This window comes from Notolabrus celidotus, chromosome 10, assembly GCF_009762535.1.
Source record: "Notolabrus celidotus isolate fNotCel1 chromosome 10, fNotCel1.pri, whole genome shotgun sequence".
NCBI classification, from domain to species: domain Eukaryota; kingdom Metazoa; phylum Chordata; class Actinopteri; order Labriformes; family Labridae; genus Notolabrus; species Notolabrus celidotus.
In genome coordinates, this window is record NC_048281.1 from 20114008 (window position 1) to 20132354 (window position 18347).

General features: G+C 38.8%; 1 protein-coding gene across 1 annotated transcript in view; it reads left to right on the plus strand.

Moving 5' to 3' along the window:
- LOC117820696 (receptor tyrosine-protein kinase erbB-4-like) overlaps positions 1 to 18347 on the plus strand; it is a 415812-nt gene that overhangs the window by 269363 nt on the left and 128102 nt on the right. Inside the window, 7 exon segments of the mRNA XM_034694572.1 lie at positions 5729 to 5763; positions 5766 to 5849; positions 8708 to 8761; positions 8764 to 8851; positions 10216 to 10329; positions 12212 to 12338; positions 12947 to 13020. Of these exon segments, the coding sequence (XP_034550463.1) occupies positions 5729 to 5763; positions 5766 to 5849; positions 8708 to 8761; positions 8764 to 8851; positions 10216 to 10329; positions 12212 to 12338; positions 12947 to 13020 (576 nt within the window).

The following is an 18347-nucleotide window of genomic DNA, read 5'->3' on the forward strand; positions in this document are numbered from 1 at the left end:
TGACGTAAAGGGGCGGAGTATGAGCCTCCGAGCCAACAGCTATGTGTTCCCATCTGTGAGTCAGGTCAGTCATGTCCTTATTTGGGCAAAAACTAGTAATCTTAATATCTTCTGAAGCATCGCGTTAGAAAAAAATTCACCCCCGTACAGTGTGTGCCGTTAGAGAGATTAACTTCGTAGGGCCAAGCCGTTTTTTTGAACCAGGCTGTAAACATGTTTATTAATGCTGCAAAGATCGTCTTTTTTGGATTGGTGTGAATGTGGTTTCCGGTGTTTCTGCAGCCAGCCTCAAGCGGATTCTCCATGAATTGCAGATTATAACACTTCCCCATGGGCTTCAAAGTTTGAGACCGGAGGTTGCCGCTTGACTTTGACTTTTCTCTTTAACTAATTTGAACTATTAACAAATCCCATACATCTGCATTCACACTTCTCTGCCTATGTCACCAGGGGCCATTTGGTTTTCACTGTCTTGCCAAAGGACATTTCAGGATGTTAAATCAGAGCTAGGATCAAACCACCAACCCTCCAATTGAGAAACAACCCACATTATCACTCAGCCACTTTTCAAGTTATTAGTTGAATCAGTATTATTTCTGGTATTTCTAATCAAATTATGTATAGCAAATGATCTAACCAGAGGTAGGAACCAACTAATGTTGAGTACTTGACCCACAGTCTTCTATAATCTCAAGTATGCACATCAAGTTTGTGGTGATTTTGAGATTTCATCCAGGTACCAGCTAGCAGAACAAACTGTGCCAGCAGCAAACAGTCTCAATCTGTCATTCCCTTTTAAACCACCACTCAACTCTTAGAAGAATCTCAACCATAGACTGTATAAAATATGGATGTAGTATCCGTGACGTCACCCATCTGTTCCTGAGAGCTGTTTTGAAGCAAATCGACGGCAGCAGCCATATTGGTAATGCAGAACTCAACTAGGCAGAGTGTGATGTAGTGTGAGCCTCTTAGACAATGGCTGTGTGTTCCCGACTGGGAGTCATGTCAGTCATGTCCTTATTTGGGCAAAACTCGTAATCTTAATATCTTCTGAACCGTCACGTTAGAAAAAAATTCACCCCCCGTATAGTGTGTGCCGATAGAGAGATTAGCGTTGTAGGGCCAAACCGTTTTTTGAACCAGGCTGTAAACATGTTTATTAATGCTGCAAAGATCGTCTTTTTCCCATTCATATCTATGTGGTTTCCGGTGTTTCTGCAGCCAGCCTCAAGCGGAATTTCGATGTATTGCAGTTTATATCACTTCCGCATTGGCTTCATCGTTTGAGACCGGAGTTTGCCGCTTGATCTCAACCTAGCTGGTCTGTGGTCAGTGCTCCTTGCTCAATCCAGAGGGTAAAAAATGATACAATGGCAGCTGGTTGCATAACACAATGTCAAAGTGTAACTAACTGAAGTTGATAATTTTGAACATACTTCTAAAAAGAAGAGCTGAGCAGCAACTGCTGTCTGTGAGAGCTATTGTTGAATTCTGCAAAAAAAATAAGAACAAATATGTTCATCTCATATATTATTATCTTCAGAGACAGGGTGATAAAATCAATGAGGTAGTGAATTACAACAAGAGGGACAAGAGCAGCCTTTTGTATTTTATTTTTTTAATATTTGTAAAAAGATGTGTTTGGAAGAACCGCTTCTTCTCCAGAATGTATTCTGGCAATTTAATTTTTTGAGCATCTTCACGTGTTGTTTTCATTTTGTTGGCAAAGCGATTAGCTCACAAAGAGATATGGGAAACTTTAACTGATGTCAAAAATGTATTTTATTCCTTTCAAATAATTTAAAGTGAATCCTGAAATACCCTGTATCCCTACCACATGGCACCATAGTGTGGAAATTATAGCAATCAGATAAATTAAAAAAAACAAACAAAAACTTTTTAAAGTTACAAAATATTAGCATAATGAACAGCTTTACAATGAGAATTAAACTTGGCAAACATTTGCTTCTTTAAACAAAAGTTACTGTGCAAAATTATCATTCATTAAGTGTCATGCTTTAAGCCAACTAACTAATTAATTCTCTCTCTCTCTCTCTCTCTCTCTCTCTCTCTCTCTCTCTCTCTCTCTCCCTCCTCTCTCTCTCTCTCTCTCTCCCTCTCATCTCTCTCTCTCTCTCTCTCTCTCTCTCGTCTCTCTCTCCTCGTCTCTCCTGCTCTCTCTCTCTCTCCATCTCTCTCTACTCCTCTCTCTCGTCTCTCTCTCTCCTCATTTGACTTGGGCCCAATGCCTGAGGGAAAGGTCTTACCCTTAAGCTGCTTAACGATCCACTGTGTTTACCTGCTTGTCTCTGACTGTGTCTCTCTCTAGGTTTTGATGGGCAGGTAGTTTGCACTTTCTTCTTTCTGCCTACAGATCCGTAAACAGTCGCATGACATCATAAAGAAAGGGACTGAAACATTTCAGTCTTAGCGCTAGATTGAAGTCCTGCAGTCCTCACTCCTTTGTGCTAACATGGTACTCATTGCACAACTATGTACTTGCATGAATTCACACTGCAGTACTGCGTTGCGAAAGCACTAGAGGCAGTGTGTAAACACACAGTGGGAACTCCACTCAGACATGCACATACACACAGTCTGTCTGCACCCCCAGTTCAGCAGTTACACATTACTACTGTCTTCCCCACATCCTGCCTACCTTACTACCCTCCGAGGAGGGATCAGAGGTGGAACAACTCCACCCCACCAGTCTGCCTCTGCACATTACAGACCACATGTCTCACTGGCTTACTTGGTTGATATCCTGACTTCAACTAAAGTTGAGAGACACAGGAATATTCATGGTGACAGGCATGTTGTAGTTTTATAAAAACACTGGCATAGTCATGATACAGGACAGCTGAGTGTCCCACAGCTATTGCAACCATGCATGTTCAAATAAATTATTTTGAAGAAAGAATTAGACATTTTTGGCATAAATACATGCTTAAATGGGTTATTTATACTCACATATAACCCAAATTATTTTGTTTAGTAAGGAGGCACATTCAAGAGTAATTGGGCTGAAAAACCTAAATATTTTACGAGCTGGGGAGTAAAAAAGATTAGAGTTAGCACAGTGATCACCTTGGGATAGTCTGTAGAAAAGAAAAGTTGAGGGTACATTTTTGGGAATGCTGCAGAAAAGGAGAACTTGTATTACTCTGCATTTATCTTAGTTCTCTTCCTGGATTAGAGGAAGCTCAGAGGAGCATTGGGTCTCGAGACAGGGCAGCCAGGTATTAAGTGAAATTAAAATGGAGTCTGCATCTTTTCTATTAGCCGTACTGACAGTACAATCAAAAAAATCCCTCATGAACTTAAAGATGGAAAACAGGACTGTAAATGTTGTCACCATGATATTTATTTATTTCTTCAGCAAACTTGATTCCTACAAGTCATAAAATCCTTTCATGTTTTTAATACATCCTTATTATTGGTGTGTGTTAGAAAAAATCACTTTAAATATCAAAATCCTGTTCATCTAAAATATTTTTTTTTTTACTTTTTATGGAGATCAGAGGCTGATTCTTCACTTTAGAGACTGCAATTAATTCCATTTATGTGACAAAAAACACTCCTCAAACCCCTTTAAAGCATCACCAGTTCTCTACTGGTCTACTCTATCAAACTGACTTGCTAAAATCCCAACTTTTCAACTCATAGTGGCACAAATACTTCACTTAAAACTAAAATAATAGTAGTCTAATTAGGTTTAATGACAGACTCATTCATTATATATGATATTAATTGCATTTTAATGATGTTAAAGTTAGTGATCAATCATTAAAATGGATTTTACCCCATCAAAGCCAGTAACTTAAAACTGACCAAAATGGACTTCTGTTGTCAATATATGCCCTCTATGTTTCTATGACATTTGGGTAGACTTTCAGACAATTTTCACAACACGTTTTCCACTGGGGTAAAATAAACTTTATTTATGATGTTCCTCTGGAACCAAATTTTAAAAGAGCACATTTCTGCTGATGTAAATAGGAACTGAGAGGCAGTGGTGTCTGTGAGTGATGCTGCTGTCCACCGGTTGTTCAAAGGGAAGCTCCCAGGCATATTTTATGAGATGGATTCCTTTTGTATTTGCCGTTACCAGCCTTTTTCTTTAAAGTAGAAGTTTAAAGCCAAATTGATCAACAACATTGCGTCACTCCGTTGGCAAGGTCGTTTGTTTGACAGAGTGTTTTTTTGGGTTAGGTAGGCCGTTTCATTTTGGCCCAGGCAGCGTTAATGGAATGCTGCTGATGATACGTTACGCGTCAGGTGAAATATGCGTATGTGTTTGCATGTGTGTTCGGGAGGTTGTCTGTGGCTTGTATCCATCATTTTGATAGTAGCTCTTCACTGCAATGCCCAAAGGGAAACAGAACACATGAAAACAACGTCTCACTGTGATTGCACTCTAGACACATACATTGTTGGTTTATGATGTTGTTTATTTACTTTTTAATTTTTTTATTGAGATGACACAGTTCAAAATCTGGGGCTTGTTTACTATCTTTACTGAACATCATATATGAAAAAGAACTCTGAGAAGCATTAACTAAATTCTATTTGTTTCATTGCCTCTAATTGTTTCCAGGACAAATCAGCTTTGATAAGAAAGCCAAATGTTCTATTTGTGGCTTAAACTAATTCCTCCTACTTGATTTCAAACACTCAAGGGATTACTCAAATCGGATTTAGTCCTGCGTTGGGTTTTTGTCAGGAATAGGATCTGTGTATTTCAGGAAGATGGGGATATTTGGGGTGTGATGAAGCATAATATACAAGTTTTGCAACAATTTCAGATCCTTCGGGTTAGAATTATATAACACTGAAATAAATCAGCAAGGCATCTCTATAAATTAATGAAGCACTGACACAATGACACAAAAACTAGCAACAGTCCAGTCACTGCACTTTTCTTTGCTGATGAGGTACAGTAAACACCCCTGGTTTTCCTATAGGTCTTAAAAGACACTTTTGGTGCATACTTATACACAACCAAGAGCAATTTCAATCAACGTTACCTTTTCAAATTCTTTGTCTATTCCTTAAAGATTTTAATTTGGTATGATGTCCTTGCTTCCACTTTAAATTCCCGCTGCAGACACTTTAGCTGTGTCTTTACCAGCTGTCTTTATCAGTGAGATGGCACAGAGGTCCTGCTCACATTTACATATGGCTGTCAAGAGACGACGCACACTAGCATACGGTATCCATATGACTACGACAGGCGTACAAGGGAAGGCAGGACAAAGTCCTCACCATGAGGAGACAGCAGTACACTGAGTCATATAGGAATTGCTGTGTCTCTATCAAATCCAGACGGAGAGACCCTGAGAGGAGCATGCAGGGAGACAAACATATGATGAAGATAGCTGGTGGGAGGCAGACATGCTTTGGTTTAAGCTGAACATCAAGCTAAAGAAGAACATGTTTTGCATGGAAATTTCAGATGGAAGCCTCCTTGTCTAAATGCATTTATTCCACTTCTGTTCAGTTAGCTTTACCCACATGGTACTCATTCTACATAGTGCCAGAGCAGAGGGTGACAAATCTAATCACACTCACTACTGATCAAAGACATCCTAAAGGAACAATTAGCTATTTTTGTGCCATTCCTCATTCAGTGTTCTTTTTGTTCACAGTGATTGGGATGTACCACAGTGTTCCTGTTTCATGATATGTTTTTGTCTCTTTGTTTTCTACATCTGTCACTCCACAGTAACTAAGACAGTGTGCGCAGAGCAGTGTGACGGGCCGGTGCTTTGGGTCCCTATGTGAGTGACTGCTGCCATCGTGAGTGTGCAGGTGGCTGCTATGGACCAAAGGACACAGACTGCTTTGTAAGTGACCACCCACACACACCACACACACACACACACACACACACACACACACACACACACACACACACACACACACACACACACACACACACACACACACACACACACACACACACATACACACACATACACACATCAGAGAGAACCCCAGAATGATGTCTCTTGGCGGGGTAGACGCCTTTTGCTGGCCGTGCTATGAGACTGTAGTCCTCTGTTAGATAAGTTTGCAACATGTACACACATTTCCTAACCACTGTACTTTATATTAACTGTTATTCCTCAAAAAATCACATATTTTTCACTAAGTGGCACAATTTCATCACAGCTTTTTACATCCCTCATGCATGGTACTAAAGCCAAAGGGACTTCCTTACTCCTGTGGTGAAGGATAACTTACTCTATCTGTAACTTGGGAGAATGTGGCCACTGTGGTGCAAATGTAAGAACACAGGGATACTGAGATATTATCTTTAGTATTTTACTAATTACAGGTTGGTTTATAAGTGGGTGTGAATGATTCTACGATACAAGGAAGAATCAACAGCATAAGCACAATGGCAGTGCTAACAGGTTGCATTTAGCCTTACTAGTGCAAACAAATGCTAGCAGTAGCTATACCTAATGGCACTATATTGGTTACGTTAAATGACTGATGAACAGATCATTTGCCGTACAATGTCACATGGCTTGTAATGACATTAACATTAATAAATGCACTGTCTATGTAGAATTTAAAAGCAATACACGTAGGGTTGCCAACTCTCTCACTACTAAATACGGAAAGGTGCACAGTGCCATGGTGGTGTGAGCATGATGTGTGAATTCAGCGTATATTCTGATTCTGATTCAACTGGAAATGCAGAAAGTGTATATATTCCCTTTAATCCTTACTGTATCGTTATGTAACCTCATATGAATAAACCTCAGAGAAACCACATTTGGCTCTTTACATCAAAAAACAGGCAAAGAAAAATTAAATGCAAAAGAGGAGTATGACTCACCAAATGTATTTTTTTTTTCATGGATACTTTTTGCTGCTCTTGACTGACCCAAGCAGTCTTCATCCTTTTGCACAGCCAGAGAGAAGTCCTTACATGACAAGTCACAGTTTACAGGTCTTTGAAGTTCATTTTGATCATATCTGTGCTGCATCTGTTTCTTGAGTCTGACCATTTAATGGCCATCAGAAAGAAAATCCTCTCTTTGCTTTTTGCAGGACTTGTTGCATTTGCACTGTATATAACTGATGCGCGTGAGGGAGCCTGTGATTGGATGAACGGCGGTGTGATTGGCACATGATCTGCCACTGCCGTTTTATCTGATCTAGAATCTGTAGAGTGCAGTATGCTGTATTACAAGAGTTAATGGTCAATATACGGGACAATTGAGGTCCCGTATGAAACAAATCAATTTAGCCCAATATACGGGATGTCCCGGCTAATACGAGACAGTTGGCAACCCTAGTTACAACTGAAAATATTACCGCAGAATATGTACTTAGGGCACATAAACATATATCCCCCATCTACTCACATGTTTCTGAATGCACACATGTATGGATGGCTTATAGATGACAAACCATTCACAAGCTGTGTGTTCGGGCAGAACAACAACAAGGGCGCTAATTATCTGGTACTGGCCACCTCAGACGCATGTTTGAGCAACAGTTACTTACAAAACATACATCACTATTTACCTTCTATCAGCTTTACATGTGGCTAAGGGACTGCATGCTACATGTTACCTTAGGAATTTAAACTTAATGCACATAAACTCATATCCCCAGTCTATTGACATCTGTGTTAATACACAAATGCATGGATTGCTTATGGATGATGTCTATTTACAAAACAGTGAAACGTGTCCTTTTAGCCTCTTCCATTGTAACTGTAAGACATGGCAGCTCCCACATACACATGGGTGTAGACAACAACAAGGGTGTTGATTGGCAGGTAATGGCCACCTCAAGCACATGACTGAACAACATACAAATACTCCAGTCTTTAAGAACAGTTCCAGACTCAAATCTACTCAAAGCCACTTTTATGGTAAACAGCATCATGACATTTGGTTTCTGCTACTTCCTCATGAGTGCCATTGTTGAATAAAGACTCCTCCTCTCCATCTCTTCACCATGTGCTTTATCAGTTTGATTTTCCTCTCTCTACATGATAAGTCTGTTTCTGGACTTATAATTCAATGTCTATCACTTCAGGAGCTCCTCTGTCTGATGTGGGACAGGCAAGCTCTTGCTCATTATTTCCTGCTTTTCGCAATGCTTCACACTTCATCTGTTATTATTCTCAAGAATGTATAAATCTGCAAGTCATTTTGAACATCTCCCTGGAAGAGAGGGAAGTCTGAAATTACTTTCATCAAATGTATTAATTTTCTTACTTCATACGACCGAATATTTCAAACATTTACATAATCTTTTAAACCAGACTTTATTGAGTGGGTTTTTATTGTCAAAGCAAACTAAACACACACTGAACAGTATCCATCACCTCTCTTAACATTCTCATCTTGACTGTCTCCTTTTGTCCCTGTTGTATTTTCATCTTTGCCAGTCACTTTTTATTTCCTTCATTTATAAGAAACAAGCAAACAAATACGTTATTTTGAACTATATTCAAGTTGTAGGATCAATTATTTGCATGTTTTGTTGCATGTCTGTCTACAAATGTTTTAGTTTGACTGTTTTCACCCTCAAAACCCCCAACTTTTGTGTGACCCAACAATTGGATTTTCTTCCGTTTGGCTGAAGAAAAAAAAAACTTTCTAAAACAAATCTGTGCTTATGTGAATCTAAATACTTTTTCCACCCCTGTGTGCACTCTGTGTTATGCTTGCAGGCTTGCACTAACTTCAATGACAGTGGGGCATGTGTGACCCAGTGCCCCCAGCCATTTTGTCTACAACCCCCACCACCTTCCAACTGGAACACAACCCCAGGGCCAAGTACACCTATGGAGCCTTCTGTGTCAAGAAGTGTCCCCGTAAGTCTTGACACGAAGACACAAACACACTCTGATTTTCTACCAGACTTGTGGAGACACTTTACAAAGACAGACATCGTTGCATGTCTTCACTTCTAAAAGTGTCTGTCAAGAAGTTTATAAGTTTTATTAACTTTGAAGGATGAATTAAGATGGTTAAGTTGAGTGTATTTGCTGGGTTGAGGCATGGGTGATTGCAAAGGTTAGGGCTTGGGACTATAGAGTATTATTTTAATGAGATACAGAACATACAGAAAAAGCAGCATTCTTTACTGACACTCTGATGTTGCTGCTGAATCCTTCCAACCTACAGCATCTGTTTAATAGAGGCCTTTGAAAAGCATTGGGATAAACATATCTGCAGAAAAACAAAATCAGCAAGAGCAATACTCAAACTGTTCTACCTTTTACACCATTTGCACATGAAGATTTAACATAATAGCAGATGTTATGCCTTGTTTTGTACCCCTTTTTACACCTCTTTGATGGTGCTCCCACTGTATGAAACGGATTTCCTTAACTGGATTTGCTTGACATTTCTAAAAGATGTGTTCCTAGCTTTGACAAGAGAGAGTGCCTGGTGTATGTGAAACCTTGCATTGTCAGCCTGATAGAGGTGATCTGTAATAATACTTCAGCGTGATACTAAAATTCAACCATGACGCGATGAACAAGAGGTGACACATTGTGTTAGACACATGCCACGGTTGTACTGTTCATCAAGGTCTCATCCTGACACTCATTCATCTTCATGAGCCATCTACCTTGAAGCAGCCTCTGTCCTTAGCGTGCGGTAACAAAGCTAGTAAAGTGATAAAGAAGAAAAAGGTTTGACCTGCGTCTCTATCATTTCCTCTCATCATTAGCCTCTGTATTGCACATGTATTATGCAACTACAACCCAGTTAACCTTCAACCCCTCACTACACACCACAGCTAATTGTTGTGGATGCTCAAAGCTGCTGCCAACATCCTGAAAAGGCCAACCAGCAGGCTGGGAAGTCGGATTTTTGCTTGAGGGTGATGTTACTTTCAGACTGACATAGAATACAGTGTAATTAACGATTTAATTGTAGCTGTGGTGAGAGTGACTTGTTTCTTTCTTTCTTCGTCTTGGTTATGTTTGAACTTATGAGTAAGTCTTGATCAATTTCAACATGTTTCTGTAGCTTAAAACTCCAAAACAAAACAAAAACCTACACTCTTTAATGCACTTTATGTTTTAAGCCAGCGTGCACTGGTCTGCAGACAAAGTGACTTTGAGCACTTCTTATGTTACTAAGTGCCACTTCTTGTGCTGTATGTTCCTGTGTGACAAACAGCAGCCATCTGTACTTGACATTTACGATGAAATATTTTTTTCAGATAACTTTGTAGTAGACCATAGCTCCTGTGTGAGAGCGTGCCCCAGCAATAAGATGGAGGTGGAGGAGAACCGCATTAAGATGTGCATTCCATGTACTGACATCTGCCCCAAAGGTAAACCACATACATGTATTTGAAGAAATTATTACTTACGTATTTTTACTTTGGTTAATAAATAACTAATGTTGAACTTTAACTGTTATTATTTGGGCATGACAATAAGTTTCTATGGGTAGTATTTGAGAACATTGGTAATCATATTGTGACTGAGGCTGTGAGCACTTATTGAGATTAACGTCAGCAGTGACATGTAGTTTATTTCTGGGATCAAACACTCCTTCACTCACAAAAAATCACTAGCTCTCCACTGCTTTTTGTGTCAGTTCATTTGTAATTATAAAGTCAGTAAATTCTACAATACATGGTAAGCACAAAGAAAAGCAACATGCCATCTGCTCAACTGTGCTGTCTGTCATCCAACACTGTTAAAGTTTAAATTAGCACAAGAAGCAGGTTTGGTTAATATGATCTATAGGCTATTACTGATCATTCAAAGACCAGTTAAACAAAACTCGCCTTTATGTAGCCTCCTTTGTTAGCTCTGTTTTGCACTGGTGCTACTATTTAGCACATTTTTTGTAAACCAAGCAACCAGCTAATATATACTAGCCCCTCCTCAGTTTGCCAATGTGATTCACTGCATGCAGCTACCATTGCCAAATTCTGCACAGATCATTATCAGTGATTTGTTACACATCAGTGTATCTAACTGTGGCTTTTCAAAATTAAACGTTTGAATATCTACTCCTGTTATGTTCGTTACTCTGGAACAGCAATAACGTTCCTGGGTCAACTTGACCCGGGCATATTCAATTATCCAAAAGTGTCAGAACCCAAAAAAATCCCAATAGACATTTTTTTTAATCTATTTTTTAACTCACTTACTAACCTTTTAAATCAAGATTTAGTCCATTGGTGTTCTTTAATTTTCACAGCTCACTCAATTTTCATGAAAATTCATGTTAAAACTTTTTTTAATGTCCATTGGAAAGCCCTTAATATAAATACCAAAGTTTTACATGACAGATTTTTATTTATTTTATTTCAAAATTTGATTTATTTTTTATTTTTTATGAAGTGATGTTGATTAATTAACATGACACCTCTTCTGTCACATGCTGCCCAGATTTGTATGCTGCATTTAGCTGGTTTGGAAGGCATATATTGCCTAAAATAGACTTTTAAAGGGTCAATTGACCCGCAACATAACAGGAGGGTTAATAGAACTGTTTACGACTCCTAATGCTACTCATCTTAGTGCAGGCTACATTGGCTACTAGCATACTGATTCCATAGCTTTTTGCTAAATTCAAAGAACTTTGTGGAAGTTTCCATCTCTCTCTCTTCACATCACTTGCATTTCAGTAAAAAATACAAACAAAGCTCTTATTAGACTTTTGTCTGTCAAAACGGCAAGGAAAACAGCACAACAGCATATAGCTACAGCAATAGCATTGAAAATACAACAAGTGGTAGTGGCTTAGACCCTGAAACAATTTTATGGGGAGGTGTGACATCACTGCTAAACAACCAGATAACCACAATAAACTGGACTGCCACTGGCCATTGCACTGCCTTGGTTTTTGTCCTCAGCTGACAGATTACCAATTCTAATTTTTGCCGGCATTGCATTGCATGCAAAATACTCTTTTTTCAAGGTTTGTACATTAGAAGAGTGAATGCAGTTACAAAAGCGGTTATAAGGACATTTGCATTCATTCTAAAAATCCTCAAAAGAAAAAAAAAAACAGGACACGAGTCAGTAAAAAAACATGGAAAGTCACTTTGTTAAAAGAGTATTATTGTTATACATAAACACTAATTGAAAATAGCTACCTGATATTTTAAAACACAGTACATAATACACCTTTATTTATTCTATTTTTATCAATGCATTTTATTTTCATTATTTTTACTGTCTTGTATTGTGCTCCAGCATGTGATGGCATTGGCACAGCCAGCCTTCAGTCAGCTCAGACGGTTGACTCCAGCAACATTGACAAGTTTGTCAACTGCACCAAAATCAACGGCAACCTGGTGTTCCTCATTACTGGGATCAAAGGGTGAGAGTTTGAAATATTCAGCCTTTCAGAATGCTAAAGAGAAAACCAGACACACTTTGGTAATGTTGGACAACTAATGTATTTTCCTGTCTAGACATTAGAGCTTTTAAATAAGGACGTTTCTGAATTTATGGTATAAAATACAATATGATCTACATTTAGCCATTTATTTTCCGTACTACATTTAAAATGTAAATGTGCTGCTTGAGTAACTGTATTAATTGCTTGATGAATATAAATAGTTTTGCAATAATTCAGTGTCAGTGACAGAGTGTAGGAAAGGAGTACACTGAAAGTGCCTAGAGAATAAAAATAGAGCTGTTAAATGTATATATGCTCATAAATTAATCCATAAAGAGTGTGAAAGGACTTCGCCGTGGGGAGAGTGTGGCTTGTACAGTTAGAGTGTACTGTGGAAGACAAAGCAAACATCTATGCATTATTTATGCTTTGATGTACAGTATGTATGCTTGCAGGTCATCATTGACATCCATTTTAGCTCAGATCAAATACTGATTGTTTATTCCTGAGAAGTCATTGCTGTGAAAAAGAAGCATTTTCCTTATCCATGCAGCATAAAGTTTAGTTCTTCCCATGATCCATCACAGGGATGTCTACCACAACATCGAGGCTTTGGACCCAGAAAAACTCAACATCTTCCGAACTGTTCGTGAGATTACAGGTGAGTTTTAATTATTTGCAGATCATGCATCTCTGCACATGCACATATATTCAAAAAACATATTTCCAAAGAATACATAAAATCTACTCTTACTTTTATCCCCTTTCTTACACTATATTGCCATATTCATTGTGCATATGTTATTCTTGTGTGTCTGTGTGTGTATTTGCGCAAGTCCACTCCCAACCCAACCCCCCCCCCCTTCCATCCCCTGAGACTGTCCACACCAAGGACAGACATCACAGCATAAGATGAATATCAGATGAGTCTTTCAATCTCCTGTGTGTCTCTGCTGCCTCTCCCTCAGGGAGTCCCTAGCCTTGAGTCTCACAGTCCCAGCTCTCCCTTCACGCACCATGAAGAAAAGATCCAGAACATGTGGTGCGCATCGTTAATCCTCCAGCTCCCCTATGCCACCACGGCTCCTCAGCTGCATGTACACTGTCATCTTTCCAGACATTTGACAATGCCATCAGAAAGAAACCTTGTCTCTCCGCCATGACACTCCCGCAAGAAATGGGAAAATATTGCTGTTGAAATATTGGTGGGGACACTTTTGACTTATGATCGGGGTTGGCAAAGAGGAGCTCTATGAAACTTTCCCCCCTTCCTCCTAAAATAAGTACACACCTACATTTGATGTAAAGATATTTAATTGTTATACTTTTAAAATTGTCTTATCATACTTTCGCTATTCTAATTAATGAGCGTAAAGCAACCCCTGAATATACATTTGAACATATTCCTGTGTTTTTTATCTTCCTCAAATCTGAGGAAAATTTGATATTAACATACTTAATATATTCTTAAAATCAAACCTAAAGTTCTTGTTAGGAGTTTTCTCTGGTTACCAAACAGAATAAAAGTAATATTGATGCCATTCTGTGACCTTCAAAAGCAAACAAAAACCATCAACAACAAGGCAGATTATGTTTGTATCGATATTTAATGTCTAAAACTGCTTGCAGGGATGTCAGTCAAGCCAATAAACTGCATGCTACTAAAAACAATATTACAAAAGGCCTTCCCTGGAGCCTGGCATACTCTTGGTGAAGTGAGGCCAATTCTGACTTGATTTCGGAGTTGCACAACAAACCAGATTTCACCTCACACGCTGTGTACTGGGGGGATGACAGCAAATCACAGCCCCGATCAGCTGCCCTCCACTGTTGGGATGGATATCTGGTATGTTGGAGATTTTGTTTGGCCAACTGCAACCTGTTGCACGGTGAAGAGCAGCCAAGAGCTGTTTCCCCGACTTTTTCCTGATTGCACCTTTGTAAAATGGCATCTGAAACCATGTCCACACACTGTGTGATGTGGACAACTGAAATACGCTTCACACACCAATCAGACATAACATTATGGACACTGGTGGCATCTAATGCAATCCATTAAGAGCTATTCCATAAACTCTGAAGCTTCTATATATATTCAGTTTTTTTGTGGACATGTGAGGAAGTTGATTATTATACTTTATAGATATTGTTGAGGTAGTCTCTTACTTCAACTTCCATGTGTGTGAGCTTTTAATTGAAACTTTACTGAAACTGTCAAAGCCCCATCCTGATTTAACTAGTACAGTGTGAGCACTGAGATTGTGGTGGATAGTCTGACCAGAAATCATAAACAATTCACTCGCACAGTGTTAGTTCTCCCTCCACTGCTGCATTAATAAAGTTGTATAGTGAATGCCCGGCCTTACATTATCCATGGCAGAAATTCCTGATGGGTAATACATTTCAGCGTCAAAATAACACAGGGTGAGATTTTCACACATGATTAGGGCCAAACCATCAAGGGAAGGAGAGGTACTGCTTTGTCCACAGGGGGCTCCAACATCTGCACACATATGAAAGTATCTCACAGGAGATAACATATGGGGTGTTACAATTAAAAAATGTCCCAAAAAACATAATGCTGTTGGTATTGTAGTAGTGGCTGATTTATGGCTGTATGTTTTTGTCTACCTACACTGGTACCCTGCTTGTGCACCGGGTTGAGGGAACAAATCCTCCCTCATGAGTAAAATATTATTAATAGTAAACCTGTTCTCAACAGAAAACATGCTGTTATAGTCCAAAAAAGTAGCCAGCCAATGAGTAACTTGTGTATAAAAATAACTATATTATCTAAATGTGCCAAAGAGCTTTATGTACCATTGATAGAGAATAGCTACTTGACCACAAAAGTCAATTATAGCTCAGTAGTTTGCCTTTTAAAGGCCTTTTTAAAGGTCAGCTAACAAATCTGCCTGGGTTTTATTTGTCTTTGAAACAACTTGCAATTAATTGGTCATTAATGGATTGAACTTTTTACCTCAAGTGGAACCTGAGAGAGACAAATAACAGGAAGAAGTGAAAGAGAAAAAAAGACAGGAACAGAAGGAAAAGTCATATCTGATGTCAGACCAAACAACTAGATCACAAAATCAAAATCTCATTTATGGCATTTTTCACTGCACTAAAAACACTTGTATTGTGTGTGTAAGACACTTCCTTTCAGAATAGCTGAGAGTGAAAGAAGGAAGAAAAGATTGAAGTGATTCTCGGAAAATGTTCAGTAAGAAATATTTTATCATCAGTCATTAACCAGCTTACAATCAGTCATTAATTGTGCAATTAGCCACCGTCTTAGCAAATCACAGGCATTTTTCTCCTTGTCTCTTCCAAACAGCTTCTCAAATCTATCCATTAGAGCATTGATACAGAATGCAACTTTTTTGTTGGTCAACCCTTCAACAATTAAATGAAAATACAGAGTGCAATAATATTACTAATCAAAAACTTCATTCCAAGTCTTCTTTTCCTCTTTATGTTTGTTGGGTAATGGCATGTCAGAGCAAGTGATGGGAACAAACCACTGTCCAAATCCCATGTAGTCTGAGGTATGTGTCAGCTCAGCTTGTCATCTCTCCGAGCTGTCAGGAGAACGTGACTTCTGACAGAGGAAGCCGACCTGCCACTGTGGCCTCAAGGTCACCAGCAGCACTGCTGCAGCTTTCAAATGAGCTGTGTGGGAGGACAGCACACCAACACACCCATCTCCATCTTCCCCTCTCTCTTTTTTTCTATTTCGTCCTCTCCTTCTTTCCATCTTTAATAATTGAACTCTTCTCTCTTTTTTTGTGTGTGTCTTCTCAGACATATTACCCAATAAAAGGGCGACTGAGTCATGCTATTTATCATAAGTGGGTTTATCTCAGTGTTGTGACTCAGGCTGAAATCACATCAACTTAAGCACACTTAACCTTTGCCTCTGAGCCCTTATGTCTGCACGCTCCTATGCTGTCATTTTCTTGTGCGTTGGTGGGCCAGTGTTGTTGATTTTAGTGGCACATAAGCCACAAGTGATCTTTTCGTTTTTTTACCGACAAACCGATCATCTACAGAGATGGGATGAAGGTGAAACCAGTAAAGTAATGGCTATGGCCTAAAGCATATATTCTCTCATATTCCAGACTGATTTTCTTTTTTTAACTTTTCCTTTCGTCTTGGTATCTACCATACATAAATATTTGTAACTCTATATTGGTGGAAGCATTTCTAGCTTGTAAAAAACTATCAACAGTTGTGTATTCTTGCATTCCTACCCCAGAACTCAAAGTGTGTAAATCTGGATACTGAGGGCCTTCATAGTATAGAGGCAGTGGCACCTGGACACCTAAATCAAGAGTGGCAAAATGTCACCCAACAGCATGTGAATGACTCAAGCAAAGACACAAGGAAGCTGTAAAAAAGAATCATGTTCATTCTAATAGACTGGATAAAACATGGACGTAGTCTCAGTAACAACTCACATTGGTTTCTACAGTGAAGTTTTGGATCACAACAATGGAATTGATCTAATACTGACTCAACTTAACTTTTGGTCAACCTAGCAAGGTGGGGCCTTTAGCCTCCTGGCTGACAGCTACAATGTCAGCCATATCCCCAATTATTACCTTAATAACTTAAACCGAAAAATCACCCTGTATGTACAAAGAGAAATATTCTATTTAAACCAATGAGGTTTTTTAAAAAAAAATTAAAAAAAAGCTGTTGGCTTGTGTATTTTTTCTGTTAGGATAGGCATTTTAATACTAGTTTTATTATACAAACAGGATTTTTTGGAAGGATAAGATAATATCATCTATGCCCCTGTAAGAGCCTCCAGCTGGATGCTGTGCTTGAGTGAAGTTTGAGTGAAGCACTGGTGCAGGGCAGCTGTGGCAATGGCAGAGCAGGGGACCAGGAATATTGCACTTTACAGAGACCACCAGATTGAGAGGGTACTTATGTCAGATTTAAACAATTTGATTAACCTTATTTCTTTGTAATATGGTTGTTCTGAAACATACAGCTTGTTTTTGTTATTTTGACCAGTTGCCATTTTCAGCAAATAATAAAACTAGATAAAACTAGTCTGTTTGGGAGTTGAGATACAGTAAAACATACAACACTGAATAGAGGAACCAAAGAAAAAACATTTTACTATTATTTTCTGTACTTGAAAGAGAACACAGTCTGCAAAATATCTGTAGCTGTACCTTACATTTGAAGCATATGTGTTTTAATCTTGTATAAAATATGGACATATATCAGGACATAGATTTTTATAAACAACCACTTCTATGCAATAAGCTAAATAATTCTGCACAAGGCAACACAACGCAATAATGGAATTCCCATTACTATTCAAGCATGAAGCTCAAATTACTCTCTTTTTTGTGTCTATACTTTACCATCTCTGGGGGAGAAACTTTAAACAGTACTTAAAAAAACATTGTTTCTTCATTTTTGAAAGTTTTTTACAATATGGAATTCTTGTTTTCACCATTTTGGCCATCGTTATTGTGCTCTCGTAACAAAATGTATTCCATCAAATTCAGCTTATGTCCATTTTATGAGCTCTTGAGTGATTCTGTACAGTTACCTGACTCCTTTTCTCATTTACTCATCAAACACTCCTAATAAGCATCCGCTCAGACCCTGCAGCTGTTCAACTGGGATTTGCACAACAAACAAAACAAAACAAAACTACGTCCATGAACTGATTAAGGTTCTGCTGAAGGTCTATGCTTTCTCATCCACAAGCCATTAACGGCCCTCTTCTCTGCTTCTCTGCACACCAATCCTCAACCTTCCTCCCCATTCTGGATAAAGTAATGCATCCTTTGGATACAACAATATTTAGAACCATGAACCTGATACTGTTCATTGATCGAGAAAGGCACCAAACCAACCATAACAACGTCAAGGTTCTGGAGGGCAATTCAAAAGCAGCTTGTGGCCTCTGCTTTCTTTGGATGCTGAAGTATTTTGTGACATTTTGTTTCTTCTCTGTCA